The 24,068-nt window shown below is 37.0% G+C and overlaps 2 protein-coding genes across 4 annotated transcripts; one reads left to right on the forward strand and one right to left on the reverse strand.

Annotated features, from left to right (window-relative positions):
- Window positions 1–515: 515 nt before the first annotated feature.
- Window positions 516–9,920, reverse strand: LOC113493364 (heterogeneous nuclear ribonucleoprotein H2). The gene is made up of 8 exons (XM_026871311.1): window positions 9,609–9,920; window positions 7,997–8,125; window positions 7,084–7,248; window positions 6,475–6,613; window positions 4,430–4,593; window positions 4,022–4,134; window positions 3,826–3,933; window positions 516–3,653 (listed from the first exon to the last, which is right to left on the reverse strand). Exons 1-8 carry the CDS (start codon window positions 9,724–9,726, stop codon window positions 3,465–3,467), a joined length of 1,125 nt encoding a protein of 374 aa, XP_026727112.1. The 5' UTR covers window positions 9,727–9,920; the 3' UTR covers window positions 516–3,464.
- Window positions 9,921–10,935: 1,015 nt separating this feature from the next.
- Window positions 10,936–23,677, forward strand: LOC113493363 (peptidyl-prolyl cis-trans isomerase G). Of its 3 annotated transcripts, none has more exons than XM_026871307.1 (19): window positions 10,936–11,297; window positions 11,535–11,640; window positions 11,860–11,947; window positions 13,019–13,048; window positions 13,562–13,698; window positions 14,066–14,180; window positions 14,388–14,564; window positions 15,285–15,357; window positions 15,905–16,006; window positions 16,284–16,359; window positions 16,756–16,821; window positions 17,400–17,465; window positions 17,990–18,125; window positions 18,535–18,759; window positions 19,013–19,645; window positions 20,109–20,199; window positions 20,527–20,620; window positions 20,979–21,105; window positions 21,548–23,677. In XM_026871307.1, the coding sequence occupies exons 1-19, from the start codon at window positions 11,103–11,105 to the stop codon at window positions 21,648–21,650; spliced, it is 2,640 nt and encodes an 879-aa protein (XP_026727108.1). In that variant the 5' UTR covers window positions 10,936–11,102; the 3' UTR covers window positions 21,651–23,677. The 3 variants fall into 3 exon arrangements, with proteins under 3 accessions (XP_026727108.1, XP_026727110.1, XP_026727109.1); XM_026871309.1 differs by having other exon boundaries at window positions 20,994–21,105; XM_026871308.1 differs by having other exon boundaries at window positions 20,109–20,193.
- The last annotated feature ends 391 nt before the right edge of the window (window positions 23,678–24,068 follow it).

Consider the following 24,068-nt stretch of genomic DNA (forward strand, 5'->3'; position numbering starts at 1 on the left):
GACACTATTCGTATCCTAAGCATTTTCTAACGCAATAATTTAATTGGTTTTATTGACCGTGAGTATTCCGCCCCGTACTGAAATTCCAATAGTTGTGTTGGAAAAATGCTTAAGATAATTAAATTTAATCCAATTGCCATTAATTCATCGGCCATTGTACCACTGGGGCCCAGATGAGTGCTTAGTCTTTTGTTAAATTGCAGGTGCATATTTGATTGGTGGTAAGTATTCTATCAATTCATACCCTATCAACAATAAAATGTAAGGACTTAGGACTATTTCTTTCGTGTACCTTATCTTTCGACTAACACCATCGGTATCGGTGCCTGTTATTCATGTACAGGCAAGTTGCAATTTTTTCAAACACGCCTATTCAACTCAAAATACTGGACGAGAAATTAAATAAGGACTTTTACACGGGGCTACGCAAAGCCATCCGATGGCACTTCAAATTCTACTGCAATGTGTGATACTCCCTTTCGTGCCTATAAGGACAACAAAATAAAACATCAATATAGATCGGTTTAATTTATTAAAGTAAAAATTACTTATCTAGTACACCTCAAAACCAGATTCACCTCTTGTTTCCAAAAATAATAATAAACGGTGTAAGGGAGGCACTGCGACAATGATAACAATTGACAACACTTAGAAATAGGGCGAAAACAGTAACTAGTATAATATAGTATATATTATATTATCTATATTTGTGATGGCATAATAAGGTGAAGACAGACGAGTGTAATTTGTTGAGTTATAAGTCATATAATCTCTGCTTCTCTCTGCTCTGCTCAGTTTCGTCTACCTACTAATGTTTAGTAAACACGGCGACACAAAATGAGTTGTCAGCCGACAAGAATCTTAGTAACTGAATGTAGCAGAACTAAAAGGACTCGCGACACAAAAAATTACGCTCGTCTACCTTCACAATTATCAACAACAATATTAAGAAGGCAATTAACGCGGTGAATGACCAGCATGATATATTATAACAAATATTCCATTAAAACAAATTACAATAATCTACTAACACACAATCATCAATTTAACATTTCAAACATGTCGCAGTGCCAACATTAGAAAATCTCGTATAATTTGTGCGAAAAGAAATAATACATGAAATCCTTCTTTCTATGTAAAAAAAAAATAGTCAATTAAAGATAAAACAGGTTATCGGTACAAAAATAACTTTGGACCCAATTCACTTCCACGCACGTTAAATATATAATTTTACAGTTAATTAATGTAATTATTATGTAAAAAAGTCTATGTATGTTTTCTGTACAACTCAGAAATGTTTACTATTTGCAAGTAAGCATTCAAAACCGCCACATTAGTAGCCTAAAGTAAAATAAGCAGTTGTGGAAGAGAGACACACTGATACACCGTATAGAGCGCTGTTTCGCTATCACAACTCACTCCTAAGAGGTGGCGACAGGGCCTCAGATGGATATTGCCGAAGAAAACTCCTTGGAGATACATGAACTGAAAACAGTCTCAATATTCTAACATTTCACCCATTTAGAAACATACATAGACTTAGATAAGGCTAAGCTGTGACGGTCGTTGAACCTGGTGTTATCCGCATTAGTTATTATTACTTATTAAGTTCGCAGGCTAGAAAAATATTTCAAACTGAGTTTTCGTTTTAACTTATGAAATATCCATATGCAGGCTTGGATACTAGCGAAATGGTCTATATCTTACTTACATTCTGAAATAAAGGATCGATAGGAATCATTTGCACTGGTACCCAGCCTTAGGGTGGTTTCAAATTGGCGTTTCTTTGCGCACGTATATACATTTCGCGGTTCATAATCCTCAACCTGCGTCCACATATTACGAAGTTTCATATATTTCTGCTACTAGGTGACACTTTTGGCACAATAGACGCCTACAAGCTAGGAGAGAGAGATTATGCGCGCATTTAAAACGCCACTCTGAACCCGGCCTTAAGTCTATTGTGAGCTCCTCCTAATACAAATACTTCGTTGTCTGAGGTACGTTCATTATAAAATATTAAGTACAAATTACAGCGTTAGAATTATTTGATGTATGAATTCAGCTTAACAAATAATCAGTCGTTTTGCATGCATGTATGTGTGATAGAAAATTACATGGCGTAGCTATCGAACAATTTTTTATGGTCTATCAAAAGCCTGATGAATAAGTAAAAAGCGAAAGTATGATAGAGACGCCATTGTAAATATTATAATATATTGACTTAAAGAGGTAATACATTTTACGGAAAAGCTCACAACAGAAAAGTTAACGAACTATAGCAAAAATCGATTAGAAATGAGAAGTAAGATTAGTCTCTCGATAGCTTTGAAAATAATAAAACCATAAATAATATCAGTAGACTCCCATCCAGAACAAGCCTAACATTAAGTTTACATCATAGTTAAAATAACAATATAAATTTCAGCGGGTCACTTCATTCTTACTACCATTTCGTTTACACGTCAATATATAAAAAAGACAAGCCATTTCTGAACAATGACATAAAAAAAATTAAGAGTACCTACATATAGCTCTATGAAAAATACTTAAAATTTACACTTTTTACAAAATAAGGCAAACTCTCTATCCCATACATTAGTAATGAGTAATTGAATTACATGTTTAGTATCCAAAATGTACTTAGCTATAAAGGTGATGAATGACGAATAAAAAAACAATAGAAGTGGGTAGCTGACAATATGCGGCCGTAAAATACATACATGACGAAATGTAGGCGCCAATATTCAAAGGAGGTAGATAACTTTTACATAAATAGTTTAAGCATTGCCGAGACAACGGTGATATGGTTGGATGCCCTGCATACATAAGCACGTGTTTTCCTTCTAAATCAGTCGACTATCGTTTTTAGTTTAACCATGCAAATATACATTTTACTGACACAAAAAAAAAACATCATTTAAAACATACCAGATCCTTTGCAACAAACAGATACAGATACTTTGTCGCTTTAATTTAAATAAGAGTTATCCGGAAGTTCGCATAATTTTTAATACATCTATTTTGGAAGAGTATCAGTATGTATACTCACAAGCATTTTAAATGGACGGCCAACTTGCTTCAACTTTCAAAGCGAATAGAGCCGCAATAGGCCCTTCATGTTAAAATTCATGCTAACCTCGGTAAAAGACCTGATGTTGAGAACAAGAAGGATTGGCTACACTCTACGCGCGTGAGTTGGTCACCTCCTAAGGTACGTGAGCGGTGAGACGTGGTAGGATTGACAACACTCACAACGTCGTCTACTGTACTTTGTCTCCCTTCCACATCTTGCTGATCATATACCTCAGGAGATGACTAGAATACGCGCAGACACTACAGTCCGTTGTCACGTTACCGCCACTTTATCTATTGTATCGTCAGGCATCTACTTAAAATGTTTGTCCAGCATACATTTGTTGGTGCATATGTACAGTGTGGCCCCGCAGCTACCCCGTGCGGGCTCAGTAGTTCCGGAAGCTCCTGTTGGGCTTGCTGAAGCCACCGCCGCCGCCGCCACCACCACCGCCACCGCCACCGCCACCACCACCACCACCACCACCACCACCGCCACCGCCGCCGCCGCCTGGTGACGAGTTCAGGAACAACTCGATGTAACGGTGATCCATATTGTTCTTATCGCGTCGCATTGCCTGTGAAACAACATGTTTTGTTAAAATAGTCTTGTTTTGGGGACCTTGGCAAGTTTGATTAAGCTCTGGCTTTTTTTTATGGTGCCTGCTCATAACTATTGCAGTTCTGGAATTGAGATGTCGCTCTAGGAAATGTAAGGAAGAGCGCGCATTGATTCAAATGTTAACTTACTCTCATAGCATCCTCGTGGCACTCGAATTCAACGTCAGCTTCACCTGACGGCCTGCCACTGTTGTCGTATAATATGTTTATGTTCATGGGACGGATTGGCTTGAAGAACTGAAATAATACACAACAATGGTATGGTAAAAGTTATTATAGTTTTAATAGCAGTAAGTTATGAGTAAAGTTGAGTGTTGATGCTTACGTATGCGATATCTTGTGGGTTGGCCTTGAAGGGCAGGCCGCGCATGTGCACGCAGTGGCAGCCGCCGCCGCGGGAGCGGAACCCGCCGCCGCGGCTGCTGCTGTAGCCGCCGCCTGCGGGACAGAACCAAATAACGCCATGAAGGAAATGTTCTAATAGTTATAATGAGGCTTTTAATTGTTTACAGCCAAGCAAGAGAATCTACAAAATAAGCGTATGTTACATCATATAAAGTAAGAATCTTAAGAGTAAAAACCAAATCACTCCAATTCGGGATGGGTTGAAGTCTTGACCGATCCCGGAGCAACGGGATAGGTCGAGCATGTGTCGCTCAACTCCAGAAAGACAACACTTACTATAAAGTTTGAGAGCTAGTTAGCAAGGATCCCATGACCATAACAGACTCACCCCTCCCGAAGGCGGCGCGGCCCCTGCCCGCGAACCTGCCGGCGAAGCGGTCGCTGCGGTCGTAGGGCGTGGGCCGGTAGCCGCGCGCCGAGCGGAAGCCGCCCTCCACGCGCGCGCTGTACGCGCGGACCTCGTCCGCTGAGCTCACGAACACCTCTATGTATCTGTTGACAGAATACTATGTTACAGCTAAACATCATTTTAGATATTTATTTTGTAATGAGGGTTTTGTTACTACGTGAATATTTCACAACCTTTAGAGGTTGAATATTGAACTTGGTTGAGTACTGCACATGTAGAATTCTTATAATTCAACTTGTTGTTTTTTATCCAAGTAGAGTTGAAATATATAAGGGAAAACATTTTTTATAATACTTAACTTATACTAAAATATTCATTTAGTTTTATGTGCAGTTCAAAATTTTAAATATAAATTATTTATACATTTTGCATAACCACTTGATTTTGATTTCCTTAATTACATTAATTAGAGACCTAAATCATTATAATCGGTCCAATTTGTAGCAAATACATTTAACATTAAAAAAGGTACATAAACACCAAATATTTTTTTAATATAAACATCATGACATGAAAACAATATTGATTTTAAACAATGACAACATGTTTAAAAAAGTTCCAACCAATATTATTGAAAGTGAACATTAAACAACGCCTACAAGCGCGAGACAGCAGTCACAATCGGTATAAATTAACAACTTATTCTAAAATACGAATATTGATTGTAAAGTATACTAAAAGTACCGCATAATTTACATAGACATAACCTGAAAACCGTTACACAGTTAATTATCACTTGTTTACACATAAAGTACAATATAATGTCGTTCCCGTGGTCCTTCTTCCCCGGTTCGTCTTCTCCCCGCGCACGCCCCTCGCCCCGCGGACACCCAACCTTTGACAACTCAACAACCAATCACTGTCACTCAAGAATGCTACCTTTTACAATGAGATATAGAGTTTTCTCTTATATCTCATTAAAATTTTGACACGTCTTGTTGCATATAACTGAGTTGGAAATTATTAAAAAATCAATAAAATTAAAATAGTGTTTTGTTTTTCGTGTCGAACAAAAAAATATAAATGTACGAAGGCTTGAAATAACATAGAGCAAGTTATGAATAACTTATTTTTGTTACATCAGGAAAATAAATAAAAATACCTCATTATGATTGAATTATTACGTCTTGTTTTCGCAAAATATTTCGCCTATTTAACGAAATATTTATTACATGTAATTTTTTTTCATTAGATATTCAAGTACATATATTTTAATTTGAAAATTTAGGGTTGTATTCTGGTAAGTTTTTGCGTACTCAAAAGTAAGTCAAAAGTAAAGGCATATCTCTTACTCTATGTTCGTCAAGTCAAAAAATAATAATTAAACCAAAAAAGTAGAATAAAGGTAGCATTAACAGAATGTCAAATTGATTAAATCTTTCTTTTTATATTAATAAATAATCTCCATAATAAAATTATTCCCTTTAACTACCAACCATTTTGTTACTGGCCATTATGATTTAATTCTCATATCCATTACATGTCACCAATCTAGTTTTTATTTATATTCAGGTTTAAAACCATATGAGTAGACCAATAACATAGGAGGTCCCATACTTAACCCACTACACCAAATATAATATTGCCATCAGGGTTTGTCCTTGCTATGGTGGGTAAATAGGACATATTTCAAATAGAGTAATTATAGGGCAGTCTGAGTCTTAAGCACTCTATAATGATGATATCTTAATTATATTTCTTAAGCTCTTTGTGTTCTTAAGGCATATCATTATTATACTCTTTAAATATTACTAGGAAAAGCTGAACTATTTTACTTTAATCCTAAGCATAATGACGAGTCATCAATTAATACCTCTGTTTTTAATTCCTGCAAAATATAAATTTCGAAAACAATGTCTTTTAGTTAGAATAAGTTTTTATTCACAACAAAGACATTTTATCCTAGATCACCACCACAGCGTACCACCAAACCGTGGGCACTTGTAAATAACTTTTCCCCCCACCTGTGTCCTATTTTCTCCCTGTCCCTGTTGAGAGCCTCTTGTGCGCTCTCCTTGTCAACGAAGTGTACGAAGGCCTCTCCCGAGGCCCGCCCCGTGATGTCCGAGAGCAAGTGGACCCCGTCCGTGGCGACCGTCAGCCCTGCCCCATCCGACGTGCAAATAAAGATCAGGTTATATGCCTTGTGGGTGATGGTAGCCGGCTGGGGGTCATTATACACCTCAATGATGGGGTAAACATGGTATACTGTCTCCGCAGTCTGTAAAGACTTGATAAACTTGCAAGTTTAGGATGTTTGTTTACCAAACATCCAGGTTTGTGATTTTAGGATTTTATACAAAAAGTAACATATTTAAGTGAACAGTGGATGATTATAGTTTGTCTAATCCACTTGGCAAATTATCTTCAATTTCTTTCCCATATTTTTATGACCCTATATAAAATAGCAATATCATATTTCTTTAACCAAAAACTATTAACCAGTGTTAGAACACATTAATTTAAAAACCTAGAGACTTGACCCTCAGCACAGCTACCAATAACATTCCTAATAACCCCCACATAATCTATCCACAGAAACATAACAGACAACACACAATTCCAGCCCTTACCGTCAAAAAACTGAATAATTTCGTCCTTGGAGCAGCCGAAAGGCAGGCCCCGAAGTTTGACGATACCCATGTCGTCAGACACGTTGGGTATGCCGTCGAAACCGTTTTCTGTCTGACGCATCGCGTTCAGGGCCCAATCCATGTCTTGGCGATCGGTGGAGAAGACTGTAACAAATATATTTTTTAGTATAATTAAGTGTTAACTGGCCGTATTGGTCACGCCAGGTCGTCGTGCGATATTGACCCTTAATAAGCTCATGATCCAATAATACATATATTTGCATGAGTACAGACAGTTTAATCATTTTAATAGTTATTATGTCTCATGATACCCATTACACAAAAAAAAATGTGGTGTTTATAGGCCACACTAATCAAGTAAAGGTTGAAGTTTATAAAGTATATAAACTAGTATCAAGAATGTTTAGTATGGTGTTTAAGTATGGAGTTGATTCTGTATACTTCACTGCAGTTGGTTTAACAGTAATTTAAAATGTTAGTGCACTTTCTCTTTGCAGTGAATGGTTATTTATATTGCTTATGGATTTAATGTATGACTGGTGTCTAGACTGACTACTACTACTAGACTATGACTCTCAAGAAATGTTCATTTCTTTCAGTATAATTAGTCAAGTGACAGATTTTTCATGGTGAATATCACTAAACCAAGGCATTTTTACTAACACTTAGGATTCATTACAGTATGACTATTTGGACCAATTGCTAAAATGAGTGCTAACGAAAGGTGTGGTCGCAATTTATACAGATAATTATCTACACCAATTGACACACCACAATATTAATTAATATTGTTTATCAACTGATCAACTGATAAACAATAATGAAATAACAAAGTCAAGAGTTGTGATGCTCTTAAAACCATGATTTAATGCACTCTACAATATAAACTTACTCTCAATGTATCTCTTCCCCATGATATCTTTATCCTTCTTGAGAGCCTCTTCAACATCTTGAGGGCTCTCTACTTCTACAAAGCACTCGCCAGAAGGTCTTCCCGGACGTACTTCTGTTAAATGTACACCTGAAACCAAGTACATATCTTGAGACTGGGCTTGTAAAACACACATATAGGAATTTTATGCTTTGCACAAATATATGTAAAATTTCTAATCACATTTGATGCACCCATCACCCATGACACAGGGGTATTAATTGTTGTTTGGTTCCGCACACTATGTTGCCAATAAACACAAATTATATTATAAATAAAACATAGCCAGGAGGCATAAACGACTATAATTGAGTTCATAATTCCATAGCCGAAGAGGGAAATATCAGATCCAGATCCCAGATCTCCAGTTTACAGACAAAAATTTTAAATCTAACAATTATGGATTTTTATCATAGTTGTACTATGGATGGATATAGGAGAAAAGGATGATCAAGAAAACGATGGATGCTTTGTGTAAAAGACGATATGGCTGCAAAGTTGTTTTCTTGTGAGATGACATCAGATAGGAAGGTAGATATGGAAGAAGACATGTTGGGCCGACCTCAAATAATAATTGGGATAAGGGCAGGGGAATGAAGATGATATATCGTAGCTGTACTATATACCCAAGTGAATGCTATATCCACATTTAGCATAAATTAGCTGTTGCAAAGAAGTTTAATTTTTAAAGATTAAATAGATAACTTTGTTAATAATTTCAGTCACCAGCCTAGTTGGTTTGAGCAACTGTTATTTTTCTAAAAATGGTTATAGTGAGTGACCCTTATAAGATAGACATTATGTTGTTATGACAGAACTTTTTATAAGTTCAAGCTATGTCATAAATTAACATTTGATAGTTTTTAGAAAATACCTAATTGGTGTGTTACATAGACATGTAACTTTAACCTTTAAAGTAAATGCATCACACACAAAGTATTTATGTCTTTCCATTTGCCATCTTGTTTTTGCAACATTTCTCATTTGTACTCTGCTCCTATTGACAATAGCTTAACGGTATATGGTCCATGTCCCTTCCTAAGAATGATGTAGCTTTGTCTTTACAAAGTCATAGTCTTTTTTCTCTTATGAACAAAGTATTTCCATCAGTTCCTAGTATTTCAACAGTTTTAGAGCCGATTCGCAACTTTGTATAGATGTATAGGTACAGTAGATGTTCAGAATAAAGGATAAAATTAAATGGCAATCAGGTATGCCAATGCTAAAATTATAAATGACGCGCCCAACGGGTCCCGGTTTGAAATGGCAAAAATATGATAAACAGATAAAACCGGCTTGAATGATTGCAAAAACCACTTTATTGTTCTTAAAATACGCCGAACAGAAAGATATCAAAAACGAATTATCTGGACCTGGTACCTAGACAAGATAGCATAGCAAATACAGCAATAGTAAACAAAAATGCAATTTGGCGGCATGAATTAAATTTTAATTATACGCGGATAAGCTAATTTTACGAGAAAATGACGACCCTCAGAGAACAAAACAAAACTGCCATATTGGAGGCAATATGCCAATCGTTCATCAATCTATTTTCGCAATTAAAGTTTACCTTCTTTGCCGTTGACTACGTTGACGGGGCCGAGGAAATCGAGGACATCTTCCACGGTGGTTTTGAAAGGCAAGCCGCGTAGCTTTATGATGTAGCTACTATCCCCAGAGCCTAACATCGTCTCAACCACAGCAGAGCCGGTGTAATTAAACCAATCGTTTGATAAATGAAAAACAATTAAAAATAATAAATCAATAAGTAAATTGCGATAATTCGCAAAACAAAATTGTATTTTTTTGCGGCAAGCTATCACCAGCTTTGGTTGTCAGCCATTTAATAAAATTCATAGACTACGTAGCTGAGGTTGTAACAGATTAGAAAACTACAACACATTTTATTTTTCCAAATAAAACTTCGTAATGTTAGGAATTGTCTATGGATGCCGAATTTTATGAACCACTACGTGAAATATTTCAATTCAATCTTGCACGACTTACGAGCCGAATAGACTTACGCGAACAGTGAAGACACGGTGGCGTTCGAGTTAAAAAGCCACACCTACATAAATGACAACTATTTCATCAGCAAGCAAAGTGGACAATGTGAATATCCCACATTAAAAAGAAACAATGTGTGCAATAACAGGTACGACTGTTAAGCCTAATACACTTCTTGGTTCCTATAACGAGTTGTTTACTTTCTTCTTACCAATGCTTTCGTCTAGAATATACAATAATATATTATGGACATATTTTTGCAATGAACGCTAGTAGCTTTCATATAAGTCATGTTAATAATAGAAGCGTGGTATGATAAGATTTAGAATTCTAAAAACGATTAATGTTTTTTTTAAATAAATAAATAAAAAATGCGGACAACATCACATGCTTTGTTCTTAACCCAAAGTAAGTTGCTAAAGCACTCGTTTTATTCAGATACAACGAAGGTACCACAAACACCCAGACCCGAGACAATGAAGAAATGTGAATGATTACATACAGTTACCGGGGATCGAACCCGGGACCTCAGAGCTAGCGATATTTTGAAACCAGTGCGCACGCTAGCGCTCGACCACGAATTTACGGAATTATAAAATCTGTACTACTGTTCCTAGATGTCATCGTTTTGCCTGTAATAATTCCTCTTTTGTATTCTGTGGATAACGGTCTTAATATTTCTAACATATATTAAAATTTATATAAACCCTTTAAGATCGAATATTGTATTACTCATGTTTGTTAACCCAAATAAATTGGTTTACGGAAATTGTTATTTTGATTTGATGCCCTGTTTTTACTTCAATATGTGATTGACCAACAAAATCAAATTAAAGGGAAACCAAATTCAAGGTTTTAATTTGGCAACCCTGTCAAAATAATTTGACAGATAGAAACTTTTATTTCTTCTTGTCGTTGCGTTGCTTGTCAGCTCGTCGTGCGTTCCGATTTTGCCGTTTTAGTTTTCAGAATTAGTGATTGTAAAATATAAACATAATACAACTATAACTACTTTATATTAGCAATTTAGTTTGTGTGTGTGATTAAAGCTGTGAAAATGACTGTAGACGGTGATGAGAAAGCGGCACGGTCGCGTGTTTTCATGGACATTTCGATCGGGGGTCTGCCATCGGGTCGCTTGGTCTTCGAATTGTACAATGATATCGCACCCAAGACTGCGGAGAATTTCCGTGCCTTATGCGCCGGTGATATGGGAGTGGGAAAAAACACCGGCAAACCATTGACATATAAGGTTAGACTAAAGCGATTTACTGCTCTTTCTATTTTGTATTATTACTCTGTTTCGATAAAATTTTATGTCGACTCCCATTTGGCTATTACCAAAACACTAGTTAAATAAAATTGTTTTTATATAATTGGATATTTTTATTTCTTTTAGCAAAACACTCATACCATTTTACCCCACCCCTTACATACACAAATTTGTAAAGGTGAAAGAATTTTTCAAATAAATTTGTGTTGTTTCCAGGGAATGGTTTTTCATAGAGTGGTGAAGGATTTTATGATCCAAGGAGGAGACTTTACCAATGCAAATGGGACTGGTGGAGAATCTATCTATGGTGGCACTTTTGAAGGTAAATAAAGATGTTATTTTTGAGGTGCTATATTACATTACAAGGTAAAAAACAGAATGCCTGCAGAGAATGCTGGTGGACTTCAGTTAATGTCTGGTATATTTCAGTAGATCAGTGTCCAAAGTAACTAGAGTAGAAGAATTCAACTCCTTTTTTACACACAAGGCAGGCATTTTTAAATGAATATTGTAAATATGTATATGCATTTTTTATTTTCAGATGAGAACTTTGAGTTGCAACATGACAGACCATATTTGTTGTCTATGGCAAACAGGGGCAAAGACACAAATGGTTCACAGTTCTTTATGTAAGTTTGTGTGGAGATGGGTAAGAACTCTTTATGGTAATCTTGGCCTTAAGTCCCACTTCTGGGCATAGGCCACCTCCCTTAAAGAAAAGGAAGTCTTACTGTCAGTTAAAGCCTGACATGTAAAGTTACATCAAATATTGAGGTAAACTCCAAATAAAATTGCTAAGAATTGTAAAGACAATACATAGTCAAAACATTTAAGTATAAATATAATATTGCACTTTTTAGACCTGAGTCTTTTCAAGTAACCGTTTAAAAAACAGAAGTTACTGTACAAATTAAAATCTCTCAGTAAAACCTGATATTTTCCAACAATCCCATTTAAATGGAAGAACCTTGATATACTTACATTAGCCTACTCATGTTGAAAGACTTAACAGTTACAACTTACCTAAGAATAACTGGTGTTCTTGCTTTTGCTGTATGTTTCCTATGCTGATGAACTAGTAGTTTATTTTTTTATTTTCTCAGATTTTAGGCACTGACCGCTAAATAATCAGACACAACTACTATTATCTTTTTAAATTCCATCATTTACTTTACAAACATAATTTCAAAGTATAAAAATATTAATAAAAGGGGTAAATGACATACATTGGTGAATAACCTGGCAGACTATAATGTACCACCTAAAAGAAACGTAAAATATATGTATTTTATGCTTCTTTAAGTCTTACTACTTTGGAGAGTAATCTAAGACTAGTACAGCTAAACATTGTGTCAAAAATAAACTTGTTATTGACTTGAAGCTTTTTGAAAGAAGAACTAGTGCCCCAAATGCCTGGCTGGACGCTCTTTCTTATATTAATAAGTCCAGTGCAGCTGCCAAATATACCACTAATGGTTCTGTTCGGAAAAAAATACACAAACAGTACCAATCAAAGTATTGCCATCAATTGGTATTAAATAGGTTTCAATTCCAAAATAGCACTTCAGTAGCCTTGGTACATATACAGTGTCATATTGTTATGAAACTTGTTGTGTATGCGTTGTGTAGAGGTCGCTGTCGGCGGCCGGCGCCCGCGCAGCTCGTCCGCTATCATTGTTGTTGTGTTCTGTGTGTTGTAGAACCACACAGCCGGCGCCGCATCTCGACAAGTAAGTTGGATTTTGTTATATTCATTTTGATAAAATTTTATGTTGTTTAAACTTATTCCAATCCAAGAGTAAATTCTGTGACTTTCTGTCTTGTATTGTGTTATTTTTTAATTCTTGAAGAAATTTAGTATTTGTTTGTCAGCTACAAATTGACATGTTCTGTCGTGGCCTCTGATGCTCCTTCTTTATCTCATTTAAAGGAATTCCAACGAACAATGTTCGGTTCACATTAAATACTAAATAGCATGAACGTTCCACGCTGCTACCGGTATCTACGTACTAGTATAGACTGAAAAAAATCGACCACGATAACGATTATGCGATCGCTGCTGCCCGTCATGATACATCGCGTCTTAGAGACTTCGAAGTTTCAAACTCAGTGTGATGCGTGTATCTTGGGCTTAGTTGTCAGCTGTGCTGCTTCGCCTATGGTATACGTAGGTGTTTATAGAGACCCAATATTTCGAGTAAATATGATGAATATTGACAGTGATTTGTTGTTTTGTGGTGTAGTGTGCACGTAGTGTTCGGGCAAGTGATCGGCGGCGCGGCGCTGGTGCGGCAGCTGGAGGCGCTGCCCGTGGACCGCAACGCGCGCCCGCTGCAGGACGTCACCGTCGCCAACTGCGGCCAGCTCGTCAGGCTCAGCGGTTAGCACTGCACTTACTATTCTTTATCAAAAAACTTGTCAGGAGCCCAAATATAGACGTGTTTAAAAGTATTAATCTATTTATTTCGATTCTATGTAGTTAGATATGTATGTGTATTTTATGTTTAAAGAAGCATAAAGAGAAAGCTCTAGAGTTCAGAAATAGAAGCTATAAGCTTCTATGTCAATGTCGATAGTAAACCGTTAAAGCAAGAAGTCAAATTTTATTTTGTTTTAATGAGTTCCTATACAATTTTCTTATTACAATCACCTTAAAGATAAGAATATACCTAGCAAGAATAAAAAAAAACACTTTGTTGAAGTACAATATTTTGATACTTATAAATTTTTTTATCCATCTTAAACAGCTAAGAAACGTAAACCAGAAAAGGAAGTGAAAGAGGAAAGTGATGCTGAGTCTGAACAGTCTCACAAGAAGGACAAGAAGAAGAAAAAGGATAAAAAGGAAAAGAAGAAGAAAAGGTAAACCACGCGCACTTACTGTGTCTAAAACGTCATCTTCAATCTACCAAAAATATCCACACGACATATTGAAACTTGTGGTCCTTTTCCGCGCGACAGTAAACGTTGTCAGATTTGTAAAATTTGTCCTCTTTGCCTTGCCATTATGCGCCAATCGCCATTCCTATCTGTATTCCGACTAGTTCACAAACAAAATATCTTTCGTAGGCACCACTCAGGTCCTTCAGGAGACGAGGAAGAATCTACAGATGCTCCATCCCACCCATTAGTGACTACTTCCAAGATAGACCCGCGGGAGATACCAGATGTCCCCACCAACAGGTTCCTCATGCGAGGCGGACGGGACCAGGACGAGAGGGGGGATCAGAGGAGAGACAGGGAAAGGTAATCTGATGACAGGTATTGGTGGTGATGGAGAAATACTATTAGATTTCGAGAGAGAAAGAGACAGTTATAACCAGTGTCAGAAGGTGAAAGCGAGACAGTATACTACGGAGTAGAGCGGCGCCTCGATCATAGAATTTGTTGGCGTCTATTGTGTGTTAATCATTGTTCTGGGGCGAGCATCCTGATAAAAATAGTCTACAAACTTATTACTATTGCATAGTCTCTTGCAATGTTACCACTTGTGAACTTTATATATTGTAATGAAATGAAATCAAAAAAGTCTTTATTTTTCTCATCATCGGAAAATTATGGTTACATAAAAGTATTGTATATGACATAGAGACTGGAGTCTGTTTTAGGTAAAACCTGTGTCACAGATCACCAGTATTAATAATTGGTACATGGCATTTGGTGGTGGATTGGCCCATTGTGCGTTGGATAGTTTCGGAAGGCGGTCAGACCGGCCATCCAAACATTTGTATTATGTGTAGATAAAGACTAATAATAGGCCCAAGAAAAACATTGTTGTATCATGAGGCACAGATTAATAGAACAAACATTTTATTCCACAGTTTTTGTCGTTTTTTAATGTAAGTTGATATTGTTGAAGCTGGTTTTAACTTGCTTTGATTTAGTAAAATTAATACAAGCTATTAAAATTACTGAGTGAGAAGGGATAGGGAACTAATTCCTGTGAATAATATGTAAATGCTTTAGGATGAGGTATCGCGAGAGAGATCATCGTGGCTACACACGCAGTGGAAGAATTATCAAAGGACGAGGAGTATTCGTAAGTTCTTTTATTTTAATAATATTAAATATCTCTATATTACCGTAGAGTTGCATGGTAAAATAATATTTGTACACGTCCGCCATGATACGATAGACGAATTCGAGCTGATTTGGTTAGTGAATTTGGTTGATAAAAGCAAGTGGCGCGTTTAGCCAGGAGTCACAGGTTCGAGTCCTGTTTGAGGTTTTAATTTTTCCATTGTTTCATTGGTATTTTAATTGCAAATAATAAAAAATGTGTGTGATACACCGAAATGTAGTGAACACCTGATGTTACAAAACTATAAAGTAAATATTAGAGCTAAGTTTATGTTTCTGCTTATCTAATTATCTGATTTCAAATGTGATACATGAAATCTAAAAAGAAACTACACTCCTGATTTTTCAATGGTTGATTAATTTGATCTAACGTGTATTGAAATTTAACGGATGATTCTAGATTTTTTGTTCATTGGCATATGTAAACCCTAGCTTATTATAAGTCTTAGACGTACATTATGTTAAACAAGTCGTGAAATAAACTAGCAGTAATAACGTCCCCCCAGCGCTACCGCACGCCGTCCCGCTCGCGCTCGCGCTCGCGCTCGCTGACGCCGCCGCACTGGCGCCAGGCGCAGCGGCGCATCATCAAGCTGTCCGAGTTCGAGGTGAGCTACTGTCTCTATACCATAGCGATACCAGCCTGTACACATGCCACTGCTGGGCACAGACCACTTGCCATACAGGAAAGGTTTGAGCACTTCGCATCTAAACTTCTGTCTTGTCATGAGTAAACGTGAACTTAGAATCGTTCTTTCATTGCCTTATACTTAGCCTTTTTTCATCAATTTAAGACCTTGCTTTTTGTTGGAAGTACTAATTTTTTTACTCTATTCGATATTTTCAAGATTGATTGGAATCCCACTAAGATTGTTTAATTTTCAGCGTGCTGAACAAGAGAGGTCGGACAGAGACCACGAGACTTCAACCAAAAAGAGAGAAGTAGAGAGACAACAAAGCCGTGAGTATGACTGTTATACAGCGGCCAAAGTTGCTGGCAGACTAAAAGACGCGGTCTGTGTACCCTAGTCGAAACGTAAAGACAATGAGGGATACATTTATGCCGTTCTTTTATCTCTCAAAAATATAACAGTTATGTTATGCTTATGTTTTAATGATTAACGGTTCCTTTATGTTGCTGGTTTTTTAAATAATAACATTAATAGAAATTGGAAATGGAAAATCAGTTAAGCAATTTCTATTATATAAATCTTTTTTTTTTGACGCTTTAAAGAACAGTAAAAAGGAATCATATCCGTTCAACACACTGTATTGGACCCCAAGTACAATTTAAAAAGGCAGCTTCTAGTAATTAATATGTATTTATATATTTATTTGATAATTTTAATATGTTTAGGCGAAGATGCGACGACTCCTGACCATCATAGTGAGAAGGAGGAAGGGGAGTGTGATACTACGACTGGTAAGTTTAAAAATATCACCAATGGCTGCAATGTAGGAAGTTTGGTATAGTGGTTTTTCTTCCAAAAATCCTATCACAGAGTGATTAAAAAAATCAAAATGTTGATTCATTCTTCCTATGTAATGCCTTGACTGCTTACTCAAACCAGCTTTTTAAATTAACACATTTGCTGCAGACTGTTAAGGACTACTCACACTTACAAGTCGTTGTTTTTACTGTCCATACACTGAATAAAGTTTTATTAGTGTGAGTAGTATCTTAACCGCTATAATCACGAACGTCACTCAGATAAATGTCACACTGTCTCTGTCAACGCTAAGTGGCATTTGAAGTGCCGTTTGTGAATACTACTGTACAATTCAATGATCTCCATTATACATAAATGGTACTGAACTCACGTTGTTTATTTTTTGATCCCACTGCGTCAGAAGGAGGGCAGGATGGTAATGTGTTTTTTCATATTTTTATCTTACCTATACTGTCCTACTACTGGTAAAGGCCGCCCTTAAATCCTATTCCTTATATTCCTATTATGAGGCATCTTGAATGTGTTAACTAACACCATACATTGTTTTCAGAGCGTTCTCGCCACGAGAAAATTGATTACAACGCTTTGGATTTTGAAGAAGACATAGAACACGATGGTAATGAAATAAATAATATTATAAAATTCGCATGTTATGTTTTATTATGATAAAAATGTAGTTATATGTATGTATGTTGTATAGACATAAGATTTAGACAATGTATTGCAATCTTTAATTTATGGTGAAGGTATTTAAATATGTAATTAGGTTGTTTTTTTTATTAAAAATATTCAAGTTTTGTTTATTTTTTATTTTATCTTTATTATATTACTATATTGTTTGTTAGATCTTCAAATGTGTATATTTGGTAAATTAAAGTATACTACAATATTTTTCTATTATTTTGTCACTTTATGTAATTATTGGTATGTATGTTAAGCATGTTTGGTGTTATTCTTTATTCCAGCTTAAACTGACAGTGGCAGCATGTGACTAAAGTCTCCAACTTTATGAATATAATTTAAGTATTCAAGGTTCTGAGCGAAGAGGGGACAGGAGAAGAAGTGTCCTGTACTACTGAGCAAGCCCAATCACATTGTCTTCCGATCAGTTATTAACCACTTTTATATTATTTCTTGTAGAGCAAGACGCGACCCACAAGCGCAAGGCGGCGGACAAGCCGGAGCGACGCCGCGACCTCAGCAAGGCCACGCCGGAGAACAGGGCCGCCATGCTGGCGCTGGCGCTCGGGGTCAACCCCAAACATGACCAGCAGAGGTATGTCGTACTGGCGTTGGCGATGGAAGACTGTTTTACATTCAGACTGGTCGGTAATGAATGGGGATGTTTTTGCATTGCTTGGCTACGGTATGCCAGAGTTGTGCAGAGCATGCGTAAGCGATCCCGTGACTCTGGCTTGGGCCAACCTAGGGGCGCGGGGTGTTTTTAGTAGGCAAGAATGCGATATACCCCTACTCTGTGTCCTCTGCGTATGTTAAAGTCATTGGCTTTTAACCCCGGGTAAAAGGGTATGCGAGATTAGTTTCCCTAAAGTGCTAAACATTTATTTTGCACCCACCATACCTTTCCACTATCACTCTGTAAGCAGGGTCCACATCGGGAGCGAGACAAATACAAAACTTATTTTAACCTTAAAATAACACGAACATGATATTCCTATCTATAGAGACCGCGACGCCGGCCCCTTCTCCCGCGAGGCCCGCGAGCGCCGCCGCGACGTGCTGGCGTCCGCCGTGTACGCGGCGCCCAAGCTGTCCTCCGCTGTCGCCAACGTGGGCGAGGGGCTGGCCAAGCTGCCCTGCGAGGACAAGGGGGACAGGCCCAAGGACGAATACGATCCCTTCAGCTTACTGAGGAGCACTTTTAATCGAGGCGAGAAGAAGGATCAGAGGTTTGTGGAAATTATTATTATTATATACTAGCTGCCTGGGTTCATAATTGTTTACGGATGGACAAGTCAAGAGAGCAGACGCAGCGGTGTAATACTTATTACCTACTTATTATTTGCTGTCAGGCCGCCTCTCCACACCTTAAAAATCTCGGTATCAGTAAAATGTGACTCGATTAGGTGCAAAATCGATGATTCAGTGAGATATTAATTTTAGGGACATTTTTAAATACATTAATGTTACTTTGGTTAACAGAAAAGACGAGCGCATCGATCGTCGCCAGCGTGAACGTCCTAATGAAGACAAAGAGCGTCGGCCAAACGAAAGAGAGAACCGACGTGAACGGTTCCGGAGCGAGAAGGACGACAGGGACCGCAAACATTCGGAAACCAGAACCGAGAAGGATGTACCTCATGATAAGGAAAGAAAACAATCAGAACACCGAACTGATAAGGAAGAACGGGACAGAAAACATTCGGAGCAACGAAGCGAAAGGGACGACAGAGAGCGTAAACTCTCAGAACATAAAAATGACAAGGAGACCAGAAGGGATCGTAAAAATTCTGAAGCCAAAGACAAAGAAGACAGGGACCGCAAATATTCGGAAAGAAGTGACAAAGAGGACAGGGACCGCAAATATTCGGAAAGAAGTGAGAAAGAGGACAGAGATCGCAAACATTCGGAACAAAGGAATGAAAAGGATGACAGGGACCGTAAACATTCCGATCATAGGAAAGACGATCGGTATGACAAGAGAGAGAGATCTGAACGCCGGGAGAAGAGTAGGGAGCGTAGGAGAGATGATGATGATGACAGGAGTAAGACTAGGGATGATGATAAGGATAAGAAGAGGAGGAGATCTCGTACGCCGTCGCCCGCTAAAGAGAGGTTAGTGTTTGTAGTAAATTGAGTATATACTTGTTTTTTTTCCTTACTGAATTATGATGACCTGTTTACTGCCACATAACAGATAAACTTTTGAGATTGTTTGATTTTCTGCTATGGCTCAGTTACCATGTCTGTCTGAGATTGCGATATACTGTGGAGCAGCACAAGTTTGCTTTTGTAGATCAAACTGTAATTGCGATATTTTCTCTCTTGGCCGGAACTCTAGTTTGTGTCTAGATAACGTCTGGACTTCAAAAGAGGCGATGACTCCTGAGTTTGTTTCGACGTTTCTTCTCAGGGCAGTCAGTAAGGAAACATCAACTCCAGCTAGCTTAAAAAAATGTCATGTAAAAGTGATGACGTCTTTCCTGCTTACAGAACAAAAGCTTTCATTTCATAGTTAGGTACTGGTTACTGTCTAAGTTAAAAATGTTTCTTAAACAGTAGTTGTATATATTTATAGATCAAAGTCTCGTGACCGCAAGCAAGTAGCGGAGACCCGCGAGAAGAGCGGCGAGCGGACACCGCAAGACGATGAAAAGAAGAAGGTAGGTGTAAGTATTCAAACAATCTGACAAGTGTGGTGAGAAATTTATGTTATACTTGTTTTAAAAGTTATATGGTCCTTATCCTAATATATATTTATATCTCTCAAGTCTTTAGTAACTGTAGGGTAAGAAACCTGGTCCTTTCAAAGGCTAACATGGGATTCATCCAACATGCAGTTTGATGATATCTGAGATGTCAGAGAATCCAATGTAGATGAATTTGTATATTATGGTGGAAAAATAATGACCCTTGTTCTGAATGTGTTAAGTGGGCTCGTTGATTTAAAGAAAAGTGGTTTTTGTTATTTATTATATGATCGTCCCATGATTTAGCAAGAGGATGAGAGGAACGAAGCCAGAAAAGAGCTCATGGAGATCGTTCGCCTGATCAAGTCGAGACAGCGCGAGAGAGAGAATAAGGCTACTGGTAAGTATTAAATACAGATGAATCATCATCATCAGCCTATATTAGTCCACTACTGGACATAGGCCTCCCCAATTGCACCGCGTTTACGTAATAGAACTCCTTGGTAGAAAATTTCCAGTAATCTAAAACTTGCCGTATATCTATAGCAGGAACGTCACGCTTCATTAAAATCCATGCGAAGTATGAAATCTAAATCTACAATGATTTCATTTGAAAAGGCAATACTCATATTCAATTCTAAAATCTCTTATTCTTATTTATTGTAAATAATTTAAAGCTTCTATTTGCAAATCTGACACAAGACATTTGGAACCATTTAATAATGTAAACAATCATACAACAACTTATCCAACGAAAGGTCCAACTTTGACAGAGGCGAAGAAGAAACGCGAGTCGTCCGACTCGGACTCGTCGGACTCCGATCACGGCAAGTCCCGCCGCCGTCGCTCGTCCGACAGGGACCGCCGCCGGAGGAGCAGCTCCAGGTTAGTAGGGGCTAGTGGGGATACGTAGTATAAAGATAGAGGTGTGATACTGGGAGATAGATGGCAAATTGTTTGACCAATATTGTGAGAAAACATAACATAGGAGGTGCTTTAAATAGTTATTTTAAAGACGCATGTACGTGACTTGTCGCGGGTTCGAATTCCTGCAAAAGTTGAGCATTATTGTGAGGTCCACAAATGTTAAAGCTTCTTTTAAGACTGATTGTTCAATAACTGTTTGATTTTAAATGTTCGCAAAGTAAACCTTCCGACACAAGGATTGAATCCTGTGCAGGAGGCGTGATAATATTTAGAACAAATAAGTACCTATAATCCAATCAAATAAATTAGTAATGCATTATAAGTATATAATTAATCATATATCCATGCATGCCATATGGTAAATCTGTAAAAAATGTAATGTAATACACTCCGCCCCCAGTAGAGGGCGCCACTCGAGCTCCCCGCGCCGCTCGCGGCGGCGACGCTCGCGCAGTCCGCGCCGCGACCGCCGCGAGCGCAGGCGGTCCTCCTCCTCGCGGTAAACACTACATACACTACACTATGACTACCATACAACACTTATTTCATTTTAAAACAGAAGTAGCAACAAAACTATCGAAAAAGAATTCTTAATGATTTTTATGTATGACTAAAAATAGACTTAAAGAATGGAAGAATATTGCATTTAAGCTCTGTCAGAAATCCTTAGAAAGAATAATGATTGGTTGAGAATACTTTTTCAATAGCTTTCGTGCTATTTCTACTTAATTTTAGTTAATGAAATGCCTTCATTTATTAAATTTTGTGAAAGTTATCAAGACACATGGAGTTGAGATGATGAAAAAGCTAAAGCTTTCCAATCTTTGGCTGATAATGTATCAAACTTCTATTACATGCCAAAATATATAAAATTAAACCTTTGTTAACACGGAACTAGGGTACTGAAAAGTAATCAAAGGCCTGTTTCAAAAAACTTGCGCATTCATTTCATCAAATCAAGGGAGTACTTTTTGATATGACACTGCCAAATATGTCTTACTAATATAAGGTACCAAAAGGTATTTTACGCTTAATATAAGACTTTAATGTCTGTCAAACGTAGATAAAATCAAAATAAATTTGTGGTTTATACAATTTTTTAACTAAATCGGAATAAAAAATGTCTGCGTTTTAAATTGTGCCTGAAAATTTAATAGACCCATTGAAAGAGGAGTACCTTTTTAAGGATTTTGTATAACCAAGCGTCAATTTTCCATAATCTCATTATAATAGACTAATGCCTGCTTAGAAACAATTTTATGTAAAACTTCCCATTTGACTGCAGAAGAATGAATGTTCCTCTATGTTACTTTAAATAACATAAACTTTAATTCTGTGTTCACATTAATAGTAACACTCCATTAGTTTAATAATCTGTGTTCTTGTCATTTATACATTTTAAATAACCTTACATGTATAATTATCGAGTCTTCTGATATTAATTTAGTATATTACCTCATCTTCTCTATGTGAAAAGTTTAGCCCAGCTGTTGGCAGTAACAAGCTGCTATATGGATTTTTGTCTAAATGATTATGAAACATAAACTGTATTCTTATAAATATTAAGTGTCTGTATTGTTTTGATGTATAAATAAATGTATGTTTACTTGGTGTGAATATTACGAGCTTAAATTAGGATCTTCAACGGTCGAGCGCGCGTCTGTTGCAACTTAGACCATATGTCAAAAATGTATGGTTGAATTTTGTTTAGTTACATCTTACTTGCGATTGACTGTAGATATTTGTGGCATTTATTTGCAAATGGTTATGCCCTAGTGTACCTAGTTTTGATTTTATCATCATTTAAATATTTTCCATACAACTAAATAGTGACATAGTTTAAGTAATTTTATAACGACTGTTCTCTCAAAACTCAGATGGTTACAATACAATTATAGAGTCCAGTTTTTTTTCTATACCCATTTCACACCGTTTTGTAGTAAATGAGATGTAAGGATTTAGTTATTGAGGATAACTTAGGTTCTAAGTCAGTGTAATAAGTTTGTCAGTTCTTCTTAGCTTTGCGTACACGAGACAACCTATGACTTTATACTTTGACGCTTCAAGTCTTCAATGATGTGGGCCTATAGGCAAATCACATTTTATAATAATATGCTTTTAGTAACAAGTCCTCAGGTACCGGAAGTAATGCTTTGCCTCGTGTACGGAGAGCCTTAAACTTAGAGAGGCTTAGGTCGTACGGGAAGCGAGGAGCGATATAATTGACTACGTTCGTGTATACACAGACAACTGAAATTAATTTATAAAATCCTGTTATTAGCGTTCAACAATTATAGTAAGTATGTATAAATAAATGGCTTCCAAAGCACCATGTTTTGTCCAAGTTTATAATTTTTTTTATTATACTTATACTCATTTTAAAACTCTCCTCGCTCTCTGTGTGACCTCAGCCTTACCGGAGTATTTTAGTTACTACGAAGTACGACTTTCTTCAAATTATTTAGTGTATAATGACAGTAGCGTGTGCTATTTACTAGAATAATAATAAAATTTATGAATTTTGAAATGATATTAGTTTTTTATTGAAACTCCACCAATAACAACTTTCACGACTTTAATATGTTCCTAAATATATTATGCTAAATGTCAATATTTTTTTTACAATTGAAACCAGTATATGTTAACATTGTGATTCAGTAGGGGCGGTTAGCTAAAAAAATCTTTTCGGGACGCCGATGGTATTGCTTTGTACATAGTCCGAGTAAGCCAGCTATATAAAGCGATTCTCTCCGTGTAAAAACCCTTTTCTATCCATTGCTGGTGACAACTGACAACGTGAAAACAAACTAGAAAGCGTCTAAGATTCAGTGATCCATCATGACAGATTGCTTTGCCAAGTCACTTAAGTATCAAAAATAGAGCGGTAAAAAATTGCTTCGTACCTTGGATTAGAAGAGACA

Source organism: Trichoplusia ni, chromosome 4 (genome assembly GCF_003590095.1).
Source record: "Trichoplusia ni isolate ovarian cell line Hi5 chromosome 4, tn1, whole genome shotgun sequence".
NCBI lineage: Eukaryota > Metazoa > Arthropoda > Insecta > Lepidoptera > Noctuidae > Trichoplusia > Trichoplusia ni.